This window comes from Talpa europaea (assembly GCF_964194135.1).
Source record: "Talpa europaea genome assembly, chromosome: 8".
In the NCBI taxonomy this organism is placed as follows: Eukaryota; Metazoa; Chordata; class Mammalia; order Eulipotyphla; family Talpidae; genus Talpa; species Talpa europaea.
The window spans coordinates 85088377-85107460 of record NC_140075.1 but is presented as its reverse complement, the minus strand read 5'-3'; the positions used below and the strand labels follow the sequence as shown (position 1 = coordinate 85107460).

Below are 19084 nucleotides of genomic sequence, written 5' to 3'. Positions count from 1 at the left end.
CCTACAAAGGAGCGCTCCTCTGTGGAAACTCTGCCCTGGCTGGTACCTACCTCAGCCCCCACCACTGGTAGCTCTGAGTTGGGTTGGCAGATGCTTCTGCAGGGACTGGAGAAGAAGGAAGATTCCACACTCCAGATTGCCCAGACACAGCCAGCCAGTCACTTCCGTGTTGTCTGTTCCTGTCAGGCCCAGACTAATAAGTCTGTCTGGTGGAAGATGGCTGAGATGTGTCCTATAGCTTGTGTGTCTGCATTGAAAGGCTCAAAAAGGGGGTGAGAGTTCATCTTTCCAGAACCTCAAGATGCTGAGGAGGCAAGAAGCCTGGGATTATGGTTTAGGAGATGGAGTGGTTCGTCTCAGAAATAAAATTCGGAACTGTCCTGTCTTTCACTACTCCAGGGACTCAGTAGCTATGCTCCTGAGGGGAAGAAAGATGGTGTCTTGGCTTTGTCAATACCCTCCCTTTCCAGCTGGATAAAGACTAGCACTTTCGGGCTGTGAAAGGGAGGCCTGTCTCTGTGAGCCCAGGCTAACCTTCATCTAGGATGGAAACTATGTGCCTCAACGGGGCCTCACAGAGAGGGTGTGTTCTGCCCACAGAGAATAGCCTGAGGCTGTGGAAAATTAATTCAAATGTGTTTCCTCTTTCTCGAACTAAAATAATAATAACAAGTTTTGAACATTTTCCCTTCCAAAGCAGAGTGCAGACCCCTCCATCCTGTGTAAATTCTGGTAAGCAAACACAAGCTCCTTTCTGCTGTGACTCCCAATGTGAGAGGTCCCTTTCCAGCAATCAAGGCCTCTTGCCAGCAGAAGAGGAGTCTACACAGTACCCCCTTTGGACTGACTCACTTGGGGATGCCAGGGAGGAAAAAGGTGCAGAAACAAGAAGGAGAGTTGGGGTGTCCAGAGAGAAGGATACACGGTAGCAGGAAATCAAGGAGCACAGGCTGTTCAGCATTCAAGGGAGGCTGCTGGGGGGATCCTTTTGTCTCATGGGCTCAGTGAACTTGAGGTGAGGTGGAAGGTCAATCTTTCTACACATTAAAGGCTCGATGTGATAGTGGGCATGGGAGGCGAAACAAGTTTCCTTTCTGAGCCCCTGCCAGTCCCCTGAAGCTGCCCAAACTCCTCTCCCTGCCAGAGCCCTCAGATGCAGCACTCTGCCAGGAGCACTGCTCTTCCGCCTTCTTTTCTTCCCAAACCTCCACCACTGAGACAGCAGAGCTCGCCATTCCATTCTCAGCCGGCAGAGAGACCTTCTTTGAAGAAATGCCCTGTTTTGGGCTCTGGGCTACATGTCTACCACTCCTCTAGGCTCCGTGGGATGCCAGGATGGCCTCATTTGAGGCTTTATCATGTGATGACCTGTTTTCCTTTTGTCTCAGCCACTACCCTCACACTGGAAACAGCCAGGCACGGCCTAGGTACTTAATACATATCTATGGAACCAATATGTTCTTGCCCTCTCTGCAATCTTTGAGGTGTCCAAAGCAAGCAGTATCAGAATTGGAACTAGGGGAGGGTGTATGGATGGAGTGGGGAGGGGCACACAAGAATTCGTGCTGCTGGGAAAGGAAATCACAGGGTTTGGAGGGGAGGAGTGGCTGCACAGAAACCCGTGGGGACTATACACTTGTGCTTGAGGGTGCATGGAGTCAGGCCACAGAAGGGTGGAGGGCCCAGAACAGCAGGCGTGGCAGTGTGGCAGCTGGGAGGGTAGGTAAGAGACCAGATCTCTGTGCTGGGGTCCCTTCCTGGGGACCCTCTGGATCCCAGGGTTCTGGCCACCAACATGGCAATGGTGAGGAACTTGGAGGCCTTTAACATCTTAATCTCATAACAGAATCCCACAAAAAGACCTCAGTCCTCTCGATTTATCCAGTCCTAAGGTTTTTAAAGCCTAGACCTCGTCTCTTGTTGGGGGGAGAGGTGGAGAGTTTGGTGGGCATGGAATCCTGGATCTGAAGCACAATTCCTAACCCTGCAGGCTCCTCAGGGCAGCCGTGCCCACCACCTGCCTGGCTCTCCATGAAGAGTGTGCTTAGAGCTCTGAGAGTCTGGTGGGCACAGCTCCAGCTGCCTCCGTCCTTCTTCAAAAGGACATATGGCTAAATACAATTCCTATAAAAATCACAAATCAAAACACAGCAGAGCAGCCATCAAACCACACACAACACACTCACAAACACACATTATTTCTTTTGCTTTTTGCAAACCCTCTCCTCCCTCTCAAGTTTCTCTGAGTCAGAAGGTAGTATGTTCCAACACAAGATTTTAAAAAGACTTGAAAACACCCAGGGCCAGGTGGCTGGTCAACCACCCTATGCTCGGTCACTCAGAGATTCTTCCGGAGTCTCAAGCTTCTCCAGGCATTTGCCCTCACATCAGAGCTCAGTGTAGACGAATCTTTAGACACCAGAGTAATACACAATTGTATTTAGGTTTGAAGTCACTATAGCCCAGTTCTGCCTGAGTTATTATTAATGACCATCCACCCCTCAAAAACAAGCTGTTAGAGACCAAAATGATCATATCACAGAAACTCTGAGAACCATTTCTAAGCAATGAGAAAAACAGTTTTATGAAACCTGTCTCTACTTACCTCATGAATTAGACACTTGTCTATGAGCTGTAAATAGGAACTTATATTTTCCTCATCAGGTCTGGAGACCAAAAGCTGTGTGCACACTGTGAATTTAAAAAAAAAAAAAGATGAATTAGAAAAATGCACACACATATTCTACAGCCTCTGAGATCTGCCTCTGATTTCCTTTCAGGACCAATATTTTGAGAGGTATGTGTGCCTGTGGCTTTACGCAAGGTTCATAAAAAAGGCCAGGAGGCTCTTCATTCCACTGAAGTCAAAGTTTTGGTCACCACAGGAGCCGGTGCCTCAAGGAGCCCCTTTGGTTAATTCCAGTCATACCATTCTATATTAAGCCTTCTGCATTCCCGCCTGAGACAGACACTCTGTGAGAGGAAGAACACAGCAGTGTCCCAAGTTCTATGTTTGAAAGATGTTCCTTTTGAGAGGGAGTTCAGAGGCATCAAAGACCATGGATATTATCAAAAAGCAGCCTCCCTAAATTTATGAATGAACTGCACACCTTATTTACAAGAGTGAGGCTGGCACCTCTTTTGGAACCTGAGTCATGTGGGCACACATGAGCGGGAAGCCTGCTAGTCAATCACTTGGAGGGTTGTTTCTCAAAGTGACACACACATTTGTACATACACAGGTTCACCGGCACACTCCAGTAAATGCTAAGCAGATGGAGTGGAGCTAGTCTACGGATAGGGTACACACTCTCTCTGGATTTCCCATGGCCCTCTAAGTGTGGCCCATTCCATGCCCACCACAGAGGCAAAGAGGCTCTGCTTTGATAGTGGTGGTGGACAGTGGTGTTTAGAAGGCTACAGTGGGAATGGATGGATAAAAGATGTCAATATGAACATGAACAATTGCACTCAAGTAGTCAAGCTTGAACCCTGGTCACCATGATTCTTGTCTCTTGCCAATCCTAAATAACCAGTCTGTAACACAATCACATTTAAATTGTGTCTTTGCAGAAACTTGCATGCCGATGTTTACTGCAGCACTATTTACAATAGCTGAGACATGGACACAACCTAAATACCCCAAAACAGATGACTGGATCAAGAAGTTGTATATATACATATATACATACACAATGGAATACTATTCAGCAATCAAAAAAAAGATAAACTCATGCCATTTGCAGCAACATGGGTAGAACTAGAAGGGATTATGCTCAGTGAAATAAGTCAGAAGGAGAAAAAAAATAGCAGATGGTTTCACTTATAGGAGGAATATAGGCAGTCCGAACAAAGGGTCAGAAAAAAAAAAGAGAGACACAATACTTGCAGGCAAACTATAGTTCTGAGACTTATCGCAGGGGAGGGGGAGGGAGATGGGTCAAAATAGGGGAGGGAAGAGCACTAGATACTATGGTGATGGTTCACGGTGATGTGGTAATGGGAGATTTATGGGGACTACACACGAGCAGAGAAATCAACTATTGTACTAAGACAAACAATGTAAGAAAATAAACTGTCTTTGCATATGGATTTTCACTATGACATTTAAAAAATAAGAACTTGGAAACCATCTCAGTGTCTATTTACTGGGACCCTGTTATATAAAGGATGATTTTCCCACACCACGGAATAGTATGCAACCCTAAAAAAGAACGGAGGTGATATCTGTATGGACAGAAATATTTGCAAGTACTAATGTGAGAAAAAAGCAGAAAAACAGGTAAACTAGATCTGTTTGTGTGTAAAATAGGATACTCATGAGCTTGTATATGATCACAAAGCTTCTGAAGGGATATTCCAAACCTGTTCTTAGTGGTTACCTCTGGGTGGAGGGAGAGGTGGAGAGATAACAGAGCTCAGTGTGAGGTGTCTATTTGTCACTTTCCACCATTTTTTTAATGTTGAGCATGAGTTTACTTCTTTATGATAATATTTGGAAGCATTTAAACTTTAAGAAGTCATGTCAGAGGAGGTCTCCTGAGGGTTAAGCACACCATGGACCTCATCACAGGGGAGTGGGGATGCTCCACATACTCAGCTAACCATGGCCACATGTTACATTAATCCAACACCACAAAGAACCCACTTGGGTGTGGGGGATGCTGAACCCATCTCAAGATACTGACAGTTCAGCTCTGAGGATGGTAAAAGTCATGGCCACTGAAACAGATTTCTATGGATTTAAATGTTTTACACTGAACCAGATTTCTATGGATTTAAATGTGTTATGTCATGGACGATGGGGCTCAGTTCCTCTAAGGCTCAGGTGTCCATGTCTTTGGGTAAAAACTTGATTCTTTAAAATGTCCTGAAATATTGCACAATAAAAAAGAAAAAACTGTTTCCCCTTCCCAAAGGAAAAGTACTGGAATTTACTACAATTTTAAAATAATCAAGATTTCTTGTGAAATGTCCCATAAACACAAATATGTTCCAAGGATAAGTGCATAGGGGCCTGAGTCACAGGTTATCCAGGCAGAAAGGACCACGGGTGCATTCTGGCTGACCCTACAGACATGCACGCACTTACGCACATGCACAGGCACAGGCACACGTATGCACGCACAGCCCTGTGCCTTGCATGGTCCCGGGTGAGGGCTGATGTTAGCCCTAGCACTCTCCTAGGAGGCCCAGGGCACACTCCTGGTGTGGGGATGTGAGAGAGAAAGCAGACAGGGTAAGGGTTAAGGAAGAGGCCTATGGTGAGGGTAGTCAGGGAGGTTGGAGTTCAGATCCAAATAACTTAACCTCTGAGCTATACTTTCCTCATCTGTAAAATGGGCTATTGACTTCTCCTTTGGCAGACAATGGATCTGCATGCAGGGGGAGCCCCTTGGGAACAGGTAGTTCTGGGTAATGATATTAACAGAAGAAAAGGGGGAGGTGGGAGAATCGAGGTCTACCTTTCCCCATGACACGTGTGAACTGCCCGGGGAGATCCCCCTCCGGCAGGGGGGCGACAGCCAGCTCCCCATCACAGCTGCTCAGCTGGTGTGGCTGGAGCCCACCGCTGGCCCCTCCTGAGGTGGTTGCCGTGGCGCCAGTGGCCACAGCACTCTCTTTGCAGTCGGGGCTCTGGTTCTCGGGGCCCATCAGCGAGGGTGGGTGTGGGGCCCGGGGCTCCTGGCGGCGCGCCTCGGGGGTGGTGCTCGGGGAGCTGTAGGCCTTGATGGGAGTCAGGATCATCTGGTGCAGTTCCTGGAGTGGGATGCGCAGGTTGCCCCCCTCGATGATATCCTGGAAGGTCAGAGGGAGAAGGTGTGCATTAGGGTCAGGTGGCCTGCCTCGATGTCACCAGCCCCTGCCCCAGCTGCTGACAGGACCAGGCATTGGCCCCTCAGAACATTCTCTGGAAAAGCAACCATTCTAATTTTATCATTCTAATATTAGCCCAGGTAGCACACAGATATGTATAATGAGGAAACTATACATCACCTAAAAACCCCAAATCCTAAATTTAGTGATCACTAAAATGATTTTGGTACTTTTCCTTCCTGAATTCCTCAGTGTCTTTTTATAAAATGCATTTATATAGTTTACATTCACACATTTTGAGAGGCTGCGTAATAAGGCTGTGGCGGTTTCCTATATGTGATTTGTTTTGGACAAAGGTGCCTGTTTATTCACCCCTGCATTCAGCCCATGACAGGGGCTAGCAGTGAATAGCACAGACTCTAGGACAGATGGCTGCAGTTTGAATTTTGATTGTGCTGTGTGACCTTGGCTAAATGACTTAACTTCTCTGTGTCTCAGCTACCCTGGGTATGTAAAATGAGGATAACAATATCGGCCTTGTGTGCTTGTAAATTAAGTACATATGGAGCGTGCCAGTGTGCCAGGCACTGTGCTAGGCATGGGGATGTGGTGGGAATAACCTTTATAAAGTTCCCTCAGGGAATTCACATCCTACATGAGATGAATATTCACCATGCTAGGAACCGAGGACAGGACCGCTGAGAGGGGAGGCTTTCTGAGAGGGTGATATTGGACGAGGAATCAAACGAGCCTGGGCATCGGGTCCTGAGAAAGGGCGCTTCAGGCAGCGGGCATGGCAAGGGCAAAGGCCTGAGGTGGAGGGGGCTGGGTAAGAGGGAGGGGCAGGAAACGATTTAAGAAGCTGCAGGGCTCTGACGGCAGAAGTTTGCAGGCTGGGGTGGGGATGCAGGAGTTTCTTCTTAATGAATCAGGAGAGTGACAAATTTTAGAAGGGTCACTCTGGAGAAAATACGTATAATATGTCTATACTATAATGTTTATACTAGCATCTAATAGATACATAGCTTTACGGTATACAGTGGATCCTTCTGTAATAGTATGACAAACTGGGCATTATTAGAGAAAGGAATGAAGATGGAGTCTCATGGATGTTTACCCATATGCACACAGGTGCAGAACAGGCCAAGACACTTGTGGTTGGGAGTGTGGCAGGGGGTCAAGTTGGGGATGGGGCAGGTGGATGGGCCGGCCCTCTGCCACTGTGCTTATGCAGTGAACCGTCCCCTGGGGACTAAGAAAGGACACTGACAATCAGGGCCCTGATTAGTAATGAAGTATTTAATCTTCTGAGAGCCCAGAATAGCAAGGACATAATTTTAAAAGCCTGAAGCATGAGCACCAATCCATTCCTGGGATATTCTCCTACCAAGAAAAATTGCTTGATGATGTCAAGGAACACAGGCACGTGGAATGTGATCATTTCTGACCCTGACTTTCCAATAAATGATTAGGAAAGGAAACCTGAGGATGGCGGCCTTGAACTTGGTGTTACACTTGTGGGCAGCAAAGCACTGACAACCTGCTGTCTTTGGTGGGAGCCTGCTTTGTTCAGGGGGTTGGAAGCAGAGCCTGAATTGTGTCTTAGCTAGTCGGCACTGTGGGTTTATGAGGGAAATAGCCACTAGAATTGCCTCCAACCTGGCCAGGGCGACTGTCTGGCTGACGGTAAGAGAGAGAGTCCATTGCAAAGAGGAGGGCTTCAGAGATTCTACCCCCGTCCTCTGAACCTGGCGCGACCGCCAGCCAGCCAGCAGCCCGTGTTGGCAGGCCTGATGCATGCATGAGTCGGGAGGAGGATCCTGAGCATTCCCATTTTCGCTGCTGCCTGGACTAAGCAGTCCATTCCCTGAGTTAGATGCCATCATATGACTGACTCCTCGACTTTGGATCTGGTGACAGATCAAAGCAGGAGGGCCAGGAAGCAAGCTAGCTGCCCCTGGGCAGGCAAGCACCTGCTGCCTCTCCTAACCTAACAATGTGCAAATGGGGGGGCCCTGCCTCACAGTGCTGCCAACTGCCCAACCAGGAATGGGGTATCGGGGGAACTGAGCTGCTTATGGAGTGTATGATGGGGGAGGGGAAGGGAAAGGAGAGAAGAGGAGTGAAGGCGCCCCACAGAGGGGCTGGGCAAGCAAGGCTGGCAGGTCGAGCTGGGGGTGAGTGCATCCCGGCCTTGCCATCCCAAGAGGCAGCACCCTCTGAGTGAGCAGATGCCTGCTCGTGACTCCATCAACTGCCACCCAGCCTCCCTGCTCCTGTCACACTCAGAAGCCCTCTGCACTTGCTCAGTGGTGGGGAAGGAGATTTTGATTATGCTTAGAGCTGAACTCCTTCAGAGAGGAAACATATACTTCCCCATGTTCAAATCTTACCTTATTCCATTGGGGACAACCACACCAGAAAGGAACCCATGACAAAAAGAACAATATTGGACTTTTTCTGTGAAATAACTTAACAGGAATCATGCAGAGCTTGATCTGGTTTTGCCTCCCCTTCCCACTCCCCTGCTCATCTCCCCAAGCCCCAGACTTCAACCCTCTGTCTCTGAGATAACACTTGGATAACAACCAGTTAGCAGTACTGCTGCTCATGCCAGCTCTGGAGGGTGACACTTGTGACATCAGGTTACATTCCTGATCCTTCAAGATGGGTTTCAGAACTCAATCCTCAGATCTCAAGCTGAGAAGGGAGCTAGGGAACATCTCAAATGGAACCCAATCCAGTGCCTTTCACTAGCGAGGGGAACTAATTTTCCATATTGACAAAACTAGGGAATCAACCCAAGTCTCTATTGATCTTTCATGCCATAAATATAAACCTACATGACAAACACAAAGAGGCCAAACAAAGCTGCCTGTAAGCTAACATGCAGTGAGCCCACTGTTGCATGGCCTTCAGCTCGGTGGACACGGGCTCAGGGCAGATAAGAGGAAGGAAGATACTTTCAGAACATCCCAGCCTTCCTAGTCTGGCTTTCTCAGGTCAGGGTAAGACTGGTTCAGAGGCCTTTGCAGGTTGTGTAACAGTTACCTGAAAAGAGAGCTTCAACAGCCAAGGGTCCCCAGCAATTATTCAACTCTCTGTGGCCAAAGAACTTGGACTTCTCACACAGATGGTACCTCTGGATCTACTTAAATCCATTCTCTTTCTCCTTTCATTCCTCAAGTATCAGTGAGCCTTGCCATGAGCCAAGCACTGTTAGGCATTGGGGAAATAAAATGGAAGACCACAGAGTCCTCATCCAGAGATATGCTTACAGTTCCTGGGACCCACACAGTGAGGGTGTGTGGTCAGGACAGGGGACTAAGGGAGAACAGAGTGTGTGTGTGTGTGTGTGTCCTTTCTCCATGCCAAGCTCCAGGCTCAAAAGGATGGAAAAAAGCATGTGGAAACGTTTTCATTGTTAAAAATAAATGCTGAAAAAAGCTACCATTTTAATCTTCCTTCCCCCCAATCGCCTATTTCCTCACCCCATGGCCTCAAGGGTTTCCGCTTCTATCCCCTCCATTTCCCTGAAGCCCTTCCATCATGGCTACAGTGACCTACTGGTGGCCAATTCTAGGGGACAGTAGATTTTTTAGACCCCCTCCACATCTCTCTGTGCTCCTTAGGGCCTGTCCTCAGCTCTCATCGTGCAAAACACACTTGGTATGGAGGGGTGATTATATCAACTACCATTTACACAGTGACCCACAACTGAGACTTGTGAACTCTAGACTTCTTTTTCTGGCCAATGACTTGCCACCTCCACCCAGTGCACCACAGACTCAATGAGTCAAACTCAATTCCAAGTCTCTGACACTAGTAACTCCTCCTATATTTTTGGTCCCCAGAAGGCATGGCACCCATGCCTAATCCCCTGCTATTTTCTGGGCCCCTTCACCTTCATGGCCCCTCCCTAGGCTTAGGGGGCCCACCAAGATTGGCTATAGGTTACTAATGAATCTTCCAGTCAGCACGGCTCCTCCCCACTGCTGGGTGGTCTGCTTCATCCCAGAAGATGCCCCTCCCCACCTGCCCCTGGGTGCCATGGAAGGCCCTGGGTTGTGAGAGCATCAGCCTCATGTCCATGTGATGCCATGCATGCTGCGAGCAAGCCGAGGGCAGGAGTGCACTCACGGTTAGCCTCCAGTGCACGAAGTAACTCTGGTCCAAGCAGCTGCTTTAAGTGTTCAGGAACTGAGTGGAAGAGCTCTGGGGAAGAGCTTATCTGCAGCCACTACTGATTATGAACTAGCCCGGGCGGGGTGCCCCTATCTCCTTAGAAATCTCCAGGTTCTATGTGACGTAAGAATGCTGTAGGCAGGCAAGGGCATGATGACAGCGTTTCCAACAGCATAATCAACTGAGATGTCTGGGAACACCAGAGAAAGGGCTGACTTGAGTCTGTTGCTGCTGTTCTACATGGTAACAGGTCATGGACAAGTCCTACCCTCAAAAGCAGGGAGAGGCCTGGCCCAGAGAAAAGAGAACAGAGCCAGGGGTTGCATCCTCAGGGGATCTTGAGGGGAGGGTCACCCCAGCCCCAGGCCACTGGCTTCTGGAGGGGCAGAGCTTTCTGTGGCAGCTTTCCTCCCCAGAGAAGTCAAACAGAATAAACACATTATTGCTTGGTTCTTGGCCATTAGCTGCTCTCAGATTTGCATTACATTGTTGTCTTTTTAACACTCACATTTGGTGAACCAGGGAGAAAGTATTTTTGGGGGGTGTTATTATTCTAGGTGTGAAATCTGGGACACAGAATATATCACTGACATAGCAAAGGCTGGACAGAAAGTCATTGGTGTGTCAGGCCACCTGTGCCCTGGTATCTCCCTACTGACCAGCCCAAGGCTGCTGGGAATAGAGCCAATGGCAATTTCAGGTAGAGGATAGGAATGAGCTACTGCAGGACACTCCAGAAATAGGGGGACAAGTCACTCTTTCACCCTAACACTCAGCAACCTCCTCCCTATGCCAAATGTTTTCTGTGCTTTCTGACAGATGAGGAGAAAACTGGCCTTGTGACTGTTCCCCTATATTAAAAATGGCAATAATCACTCTGTAAGACAAGCTGCCTGGCAGAGGAGTTAGTATAAAATTAAGGATCAATAATCTGGGGTTCAGTTGGACAGGTCACTTTGTGGTTCATCTTAATGAAGCATGTGCCTCTTGTCACGGGCATAGGTAAGAAGCCTGTCCATCTAAAGGATTTGAAAGCAGCCTTATACTTGTCTAGATACACATTCTGCAAATATATATAATTTATATTTTATGTGCTATGAATTAAATATAACTTTATATATTGTATATAAACTTATATACACACATGCATCTTTGTGAATATGACAAAAAACTGCATTCCATTAAAATGTTTATGTGCTCACAAAACTTGCTTTAGCTTACCTACTTTCCATACTTTCAAAGTTGTCCTGGGATTACTAGAAGAGGTTTGTTTTGCAAAAGCCTTGCAGGCAGCAAATACCTACTGAACTTCCCAACCCCAAAGCCCTCCAACAGTCATGCACAAGCACCCCAGCTCTGGCACAGAGGCAGCAAGGGATCACTCAGGCACAGTACAAAGCATCTTGGATGAAATCCTAAAGTCACCAAGTCCTAAAAATGACATCCTCACCAGGGTGATGTCCAGATATAAAGATCAGAAGAGTACAGTTCAGGTAGCAAACACAAAGTGACGGTAGCAGATAACGGCTTTAATACTGGAATAGACTCTTTTTCAGCATTTAAGTATTTTTAAGAGGGTGCCTTCCAGAGTCATGGGGAACCACACTATTCAATTAAAATCTGAAATTATTCTTGGGAGAGCCAACTATGCCCCACTACTGAGTGATCTTGATCTCTCTCTTGAAACCTGAGGCACCCCAGTTGGTGTTTGCCACTCCAGGGGGCAGCTTTTTTCAAAGCCAGATTCTCCCCTCAGTGGACAGCAGGGATGAAGCACATCTGGGTATTCCCTACACTGTCTGTTACCTCAGGGAGATTTCTACAAGTGCATAAAGGGGAAGAGAATGGACATGAAGTGTGCATTTACTGTGCTCCTGGAGAGCTCTGGACAGTGGTCACAGGGGACTGCACCCAGGGAGGACGTATGTTTGGGCCGTCAGGTCACATACCAGTGTGGACAACCAGCAAGTGTCACTGCACAATCATTTCTTTTTTTTTTTCTGATTTTAGGGAAACAGCACAGCACACTCTCTGAGGTCTGCCAACGACACTTTCAACTGAGATTTTCCATGGTTTACTTTCCTATGGTGAAGGTGGAGCCTTTCCTTGGCCCGGCCATCACTTACCCTTTCCAAAGACTTCAGGAGGTTTTGTCTCTCTTTGAGCTTCTGAATACTGATGACAATTTTGTGTCTTGCACCTTTGGTAACATTCTGTAATTAGAAGTCATATTTCAAAACATATTTAAGAATCAGCTTAGAAACTCCCAGAGGCTGTCCTTCGCCGTCTGCTTTGTTCCTACACATCAGCAGGCTAGTGAATATCCATTTGTATGTCTCTTTAGTACCCACTGTCATTAACCTCTGCTTACTAGCCAGTCTAACCTACATGCTTACCCGTGTCTTTTGGCTGTGACCTTTAGAAGAGAGAGAGAGACAGAGCAGCCAATTACCCCACCCAGCTTGACATTTCTTCGTCATCTTAAAAGATCATTTTTAAGTCACACACTCCTCTTCTCTAGGTTTATCATTTCAGTCCTTTCTAGTTGTCCTAAATGTTGCATCCTCATACAGACATTCATCGTGTCTCAAACTTTCCTGTAATTGCCCATTTGGAAAAGATGGGAATTCCAGTATCATTCTTACCTGGCACCTTACACAGGCAGTTTTTGTCAGTTCCCAGCCCCTATTTGTCTCCATAAAGAAAACTAGAATAGGCTATAACTTAAATCTATAACTCAGTCATCATTTCTGGTAAATGATTAGGATATACAGGTAAGCTTGTGGATTTTCTCTTAACTGTGTAGTAATGATGAACCTAGGGATTTAGATAAACATTCTAGATACTGCAACTATCCACATAGAAGGTCCTTTTCAAATCAGGTCTCTAATACAAATTTCTAAGTGGCTTCTTGCAGCAATTCCTAGAATTCCTCTTAACGAAGATGGGAACACCAGTGACAACCTTGTACTGAGAAAAATTAAGACTTAAGTGACAACTGAACTCGTCAAGATGAAGCACTGGGGGCATAGTTGTGTTCTTCCTTGACTTTGGGTTCAAGTGAATTAAATTACTCAGAAAAGTTTGTGCTGGCCTCTGGCTTGCCCTTTGTGTCAACTATTTCTTGTTTTTTTCTCAAATAGAACAACTGATGACTTAGACTTTTTTTTTCTCAACTCTGACCCAACACAAAAATGCTCTTAGAAGCAGTTCTCATCAATCCCTGGGATCTGAAGGAACAATCAAGATCCAAAAAGTGGTGGGAGAAGCATTAGGAAGTTGAAATTAGTGCCTTTCATTCTGGGAGAATGTGCACTGACTTTGGGCTTTGTCTTGCATCTCAATACTGGTATTCAGCCAGAGCTGCAGAGGTTACCCAGGGGACTGAATACGCACTGGGAACCCAGGGCTCTGCTGGGAGGTGTGCCTCCAGCCCAGCCAGGCCCCAAATGGTCCAATCTCCTCTTCCTGCAGGGGAAATACTATTAGTCCATTCAGACCATTAATTCTTTCAAATCACCGCTCAAAGGAAACTGAAGTCAATTTGAAACATGCAAATAGCATTTTAAACAAGGGAAACAAAGACATCGGTCAAATCTATTTACTTGAGCACAGCATGGTAGGAAACATGCTTAGTTTTGGGGTTCAGTTTGGTCTTTGGCATTCTTACATGGGCAAAGATGCCTCAGAAGGAAGGAGGAATTTTATCTTTTAAGGCACGCAGAAGGGAGTGAAATCTGAGACCTGGAGTGATCCCATTCTCAGTGATAGTCACATATTACTTGAAGAGTCTAGAAGAAAAAGCATTTTCTACAACCTTCTCCAATCTCAATTAAGACCAGTCTGCACAGGTTTTTGGAAAAGTATTATTGAAGGTCTGAGGCATGACCTGGCAGTTCTATTCACTAACTAGTGTAGGTTAGCTGATTTGTAACTGGACTGGACAAATGACAGCCAATCTGTCATTCCCCAAACAAGGCCTGGTCGGGGAGAGAGAGGGGCAGCAAGGGAAGCAACAGCAGGAAGATACTCTTTGAGTCCCTCGTTAAATGTTACTTTTTCTAGGAGACTTCACTGATTCTCCCCCAGCAACCTAGAACTTAAGGAGTATATCCAGGCTGTACCTTCTCCCTAACATCCTAGCTCACCATCACTTGCCCTGTGATTATTTTGCTCATCTTCTACCTCCTACTGAACGTAAGAACCCAGCCTTACTACTCACCATGTCATGCTGGCCAGAACCTGGAAGCTCCTAGAACAAGGCAAGCTAGTGGGTGGGTATAGGTAATGGTCCAAACAAGGTTTGTTTTGGACTTGAACTTTGAGTTCAAACTGGGGCATCTTCTCAGGGAGTAGCCCACAGAAGCACATACCTGAGCCTCTAGCTGGCACTCCGTGAGGGCCATCATTTCTTCGTACGTCATCTGGGAGAAAAGCGCAGCGTACTTGTGCAGGCGGAGGCTTTTTAGCCAGGCTGGAACATCTGTGGTGCAAGATGCGCGAGAGATGGAGAGAGACATTGAGAGAGAACGAGAAGAGATGACAAAAGACGTGAGAATAGAGAAAGGAAAAGAGGATGATGGTCAGAGGGGGGAAAAAGAAAAAAACGTTGTTACTACTTTTTAAAAATTGGCAGCAAATGATGGACTTACAAGTCTTGCTCTAGCACTGTTAGGTTCCTTTAGTCTACTTTAGGCCAGGGGTTAATGACTTGGGGTTCATGGGCTTCAGAACATATAGACTTCCCTAAGATTCTATCCTAACTTGTGAACTATATGGGTAGTTTTCTGGGCAGAGGGTCATCCATAACTTCCATAAGATTCTCAAAGGGGTTCTTGATCCAAGACATGGCAAATCACTGCTTTCGCCAGACAACTTCAGTATTGATTTGAAATTACCAACTGAGAATGCTAAAACTACATATGATGAGCCTTTATCCTCAAGACAGTTACTTCCTCGGTTCACTGCAGATCTCCACATACTGTTTTTTGCCATTTCCACAGTGACAGTGACAGTTGTAGGATCCCCTGGGTGGAGTCGTCATTGTTAGCCTGATCTTTCTTCCACCTTCCTATATCCCAGTGAGAATGAGGGCATCCTGGATTCCATGTGTATGCGTGTGTGTGTGCGTGCATGCACGCATGCACTTGTGTGTGTGTGCATGCACACACATGCAAGGACCATTTCTCCAAGCTACAAAAGTATCTGGATGTATCTCTAACCCTTTTCTTGAATGTCAACCATAAATCCATCAGAACTTGAAAGGTCCAAAAATCAACTAGACCATAGGATAAAAGAGATTCCAAAGAACATCTGAAATAAGTCCCAAGGCTGGGATTCTAGAGTAAGGAAAATTGAATAGTAACTGTATTGAAAAAATCCACAAGAGAATTATTACCTGGCTAAAAGCAACCAAATCAAAGGACTTGCCCCTGCTCTTTTTAGTCAGATTTTTTGAGTTAATAGGATCTTTGAGATGCCTCTAGAATCATCTTCCTCCACCCCTGGCTCATTTTACAGATGGCAAAATTAAGTCTAGATCACAGAGTAATTACTCACAAAGTTCTAATCCACAGAAATGGGATTAGATCCAGGTCTCCTAGTTCCCAGTTTTTCCCTACATGATATCAGTTTCTTATGCAATGAGGGTCAAATAGTCCTTCAGTTGTAGGGTTGAATTAATTGTGACTGCAAGGTACTTTGAAATGCTGAAGAACTGGGTGAGAGTTATTCATGCTATCTATGACGTATTCTATTACCAAACCATCTTGATGCAAGATACTGTCTATTGCTAAATATTTTATTCTGAGGGACTGACAAGGGCCATAGACAGTCCAAAATAATCAGGGACCTTTAATTCTTCAATGTTTGTGGTAGTTAACTGGGATTGATTCAACAGTACTGATCTACTCTGAAATCAGGCCCCGTCTCCTAGGTGAACCACACTTGGGTAAGGGACTGTGGGTATGGAATCATCTTCTGAAATTCAAAGACACAGAAGGGGGAATGGGCTTGGTGAGGTCACTTCTTGATATGCAGGAAAGTGAAAGCCAAAGAAGGGGAATTTCTATCGAAAAAGAATTGAATATGCAATGGCATTTTAAGAACAAACTCAGTATTTTCAGTCAAGAAATCACTTTGTTCTGTGCTTGGAGGCTCTTTATTCTCTGTGACAAGTGGAGAGTCCCTCTGGAACCATCATTAACCACAAGGCCACAGGGCCTCCCCAAGCACACAGGACCAAATTACGGCCTCCTCAACTAAAATTGTGGCTGGACCAAGAGTCCAGGACATGCCAGCTTGGGGATGTGTGTGCTCCCCCCACAGCATTCTCGACCTATTTTACCAGACTTAATTCTCCACCAGGTTTTTGCTGCTGTTGAAACAAAGGTAATACTTCTGCCGAGCGAGGAGCAAATAATCATGGCTCTGGCCTTCAGGCCTACAACGTGTTTCCACTTTGTCATCAGGTTTCAGGTTTACTATTTACAACTTTGAAAAGCCCGAGTCGCTGCTCAGAAAATTCAATGATCGTGACTCAGAGAAGTCTGGGTAATCCAACGCACAGTTTGTCATCAAAGAATACAGAGCAATTGCATGGTCCAAATTTTAATCACACAAAGTCCACTGATGATATAAGACAAGTGGAATTCTGAGCTACTAAATCACGTCAAACTAGGAACTTTGTAAGCCAAAGGGACAATATATTTTAAGAGTTCAGAGAGTGGGGTGCAAGTCTTGGTTTAGTAAATCTCAATCCAACTAGTGCTAGTGCCTTCCTATAAAAGATGACAATAGAATTACCCTGGCTGGAGGGACGGAAGAGCCTGCCTCCCTCATTTAGCCAAAATGCAGGTCACTGGGAGTTGTTTTTCTAGAAGAGGTTACTACACAACTACTGAACATGGTGAGTTGGGACTTCCTGAGGGGTTATTTTTGGATAAGTTCCTGGGAAATGCAGGCTCCTCCTGTCCATATGTTCCGGGGGGGGGGGGGGCAGGCACGTGTTGACTCTACTTGAGAGCAAGCATCTCAGTGCCGCATACTTAAGGAGCTCTCCTTTCTGCAAATGAACTGATGAACAAAGAAGAGGAAATCCCAGCTCTTAGAGCATAGTCTACTAACCTCCCACCCCGGTTGGCAGCAAAGCACCTTCCTTTGCCAGCGATTGAAACAAAACTCCATTAAAGAAAGCAAGCCAGAGAACTGAGTGACTTGACTATTTCATGCCTCCCATACCAGGAATGTCAATGACTTGGATTCTAAATGCTTTAAGATGATGGCCAGGGACAAACTAAAAGCCCAGGTCCCGCTCCTGATCTAGATGTTACATGGTGGATGCAAAGCTGAGACCCACCTAACAGAACTTCAAAGCTTTCCTTTTCATTTTGCAAAGCTTTGGTTATGGTTAGGAGACAGACAAGCAGGGAAGAAGGGGGGTTGTTTCCTAAAAGAGTTGATATGTGATTGAAGGCATATATGCCTGCTGGGCTCCCAGCTCTGGCTGGCACACGGTTATTATTACCTCCTCAGGGTTATCATGTCTGATGGAGGTCCCAGACCAGGAAGTCACTCTTCTATGCAGTGTGAGAAAGATAAATGCCTTTGCTATATGTGTGTTAAACTTTTTGATCAAGTCTGGGTATCCTGATGTTTGCTCTCTCAACACTTATTGAATGTTCACTAGGGGGGTCATGCTTTGTGAAAATATGTTCCTTCCATCCAGGAACGTTTAATCCCTAGAGAATGCTGACACACACAAAATTATAACAGCTGTAGGACAAATGCTAAGTGTACTCAAAGTTCTAGAGGGACCCAGAACAACAAACATTTTTGATTTGCCTTGCAAACTACAGGATTGCTCCACAGTAGCCACAAACTTGGAGCCACTGGGAAAAGCATATTGAGAAAGCAGGAACAGCATATACATAAAACACAGAGCTAAGAGAGCATTCAGGTCAAGCAAACACTTGGGTGAATAATAGAGGAAAAAATCACAAACAAGGTGGGACAGATAGGCAGTGGCTAGATGATTATCAGCTGTGATGCTGAAACAAAGAGTAGACCATCTTGTGGGTAGTGAGAAAGTTGAAATCTGACAATGTTAGAAAGATAGACAATGTTAGACAATGTTAGAAAGATAACGGCTGTTGGTATAATGACTGGACTGGAGGATAGTAAGAGTGGAGGCCAAGTGACACATTCAAGAAGCTCTTGGTTGGCTTGGGAGGGCAGAGGTAGAAGAGAAGGAAAGGGTGGAAAATCAGCAGTACTTGGAGAAGAACAGGAAGTAAGAGAAGAATAAGAGTCCAAGATGATTCCTCTGATTCAAGTTTGGTGAGACAGAAAATACAGGGGAGCAGCAGGTTTGGGGTGAAAAGAAAGCAATGGTAACTCCACTTTAGGTCAGCTGTGAGTTATCCAGATGGAGAAATCAGGTGGTCAAGACCTCCAAAGAGAGGTCTGGATCAGAGGACAACTTTCCTTGTCAGTTGCAAGTGTTGGTGGTCATAGTTCAGATCACTCAGGGTAAGAGTGACAGTAGGGGAAAACCCTACACCCAGTGTGGAGACCTTAAGTTCCAACATTTAGGGGAAAGTGTAGGAAGGGAAGCCTATGAAGGAAACTAAGAAGAAAAGACCAAAGGGGTTTGTGGAAGAATGAGCCACCATCACATGCGCGCCCATGCCATATCTCCATCCTTCAAGGAGCCACTTCCAGGTGTGGCCCTATTCGGTGCTTTAGATAAATAGTGCCACACCCACCTTTTATCTGTTCTATATCGGTCTTTACCAATGGGATCAAATTTCCAATTATGCTGATTTCTATGTCCCATTTAGAGTTTGGACACGTAAACCAGAGAGAGGCTTTGTGGTGTGTTCAACACTTACAAGTTGGGCTCCAATTAGAACTCAGACAGCTTTTCTTAAATGCCTGCTGTGGGCATGATTGCAAATAAGTCAAGGCAACAGACTGGGCAGCAGCTGACCCACAAACACAGAGGCCCTACACAAGAGAAATTCAGGACCAATATTCCTCAAAAGCCAAATGTGGAAGAAGCAGAGAGGGCAGGGAGAGTAGA

At 46.0% G+C, this 19084-nt stretch overlaps 1 protein-coding gene across 2 annotated transcripts in view; it reads right to left on the bottom strand.

Moving 5' to 3' along the window:
• SAMD4A (sterile alpha motif domain containing 4A) overlaps positions 1-19084 on the bottom strand; it is a gene marked incomplete at both ends in the record, with an annotated part of 201511 nt that overhangs the window by 21216 nt on the left and 161211 nt on the right. For both annotated transcript variants that reach the window (XM_084241077.1, XM_084241078.1), the window contains 4 exons: positions 2606-2691; positions 5466-5799; positions 12129-12215; positions 14376-14485. In XM_084241077.1, coding sequence (XP_084097203.1) covers positions 2606-2691; positions 5466-5799; positions 12129-12215; positions 14376-14485 — 617 coding nt within the window. The remainder of the gene's footprint in view (positions 1-2605; positions 2692-5465; positions 5800-12128; positions 12216-14375; positions 14486-19084) is intronic.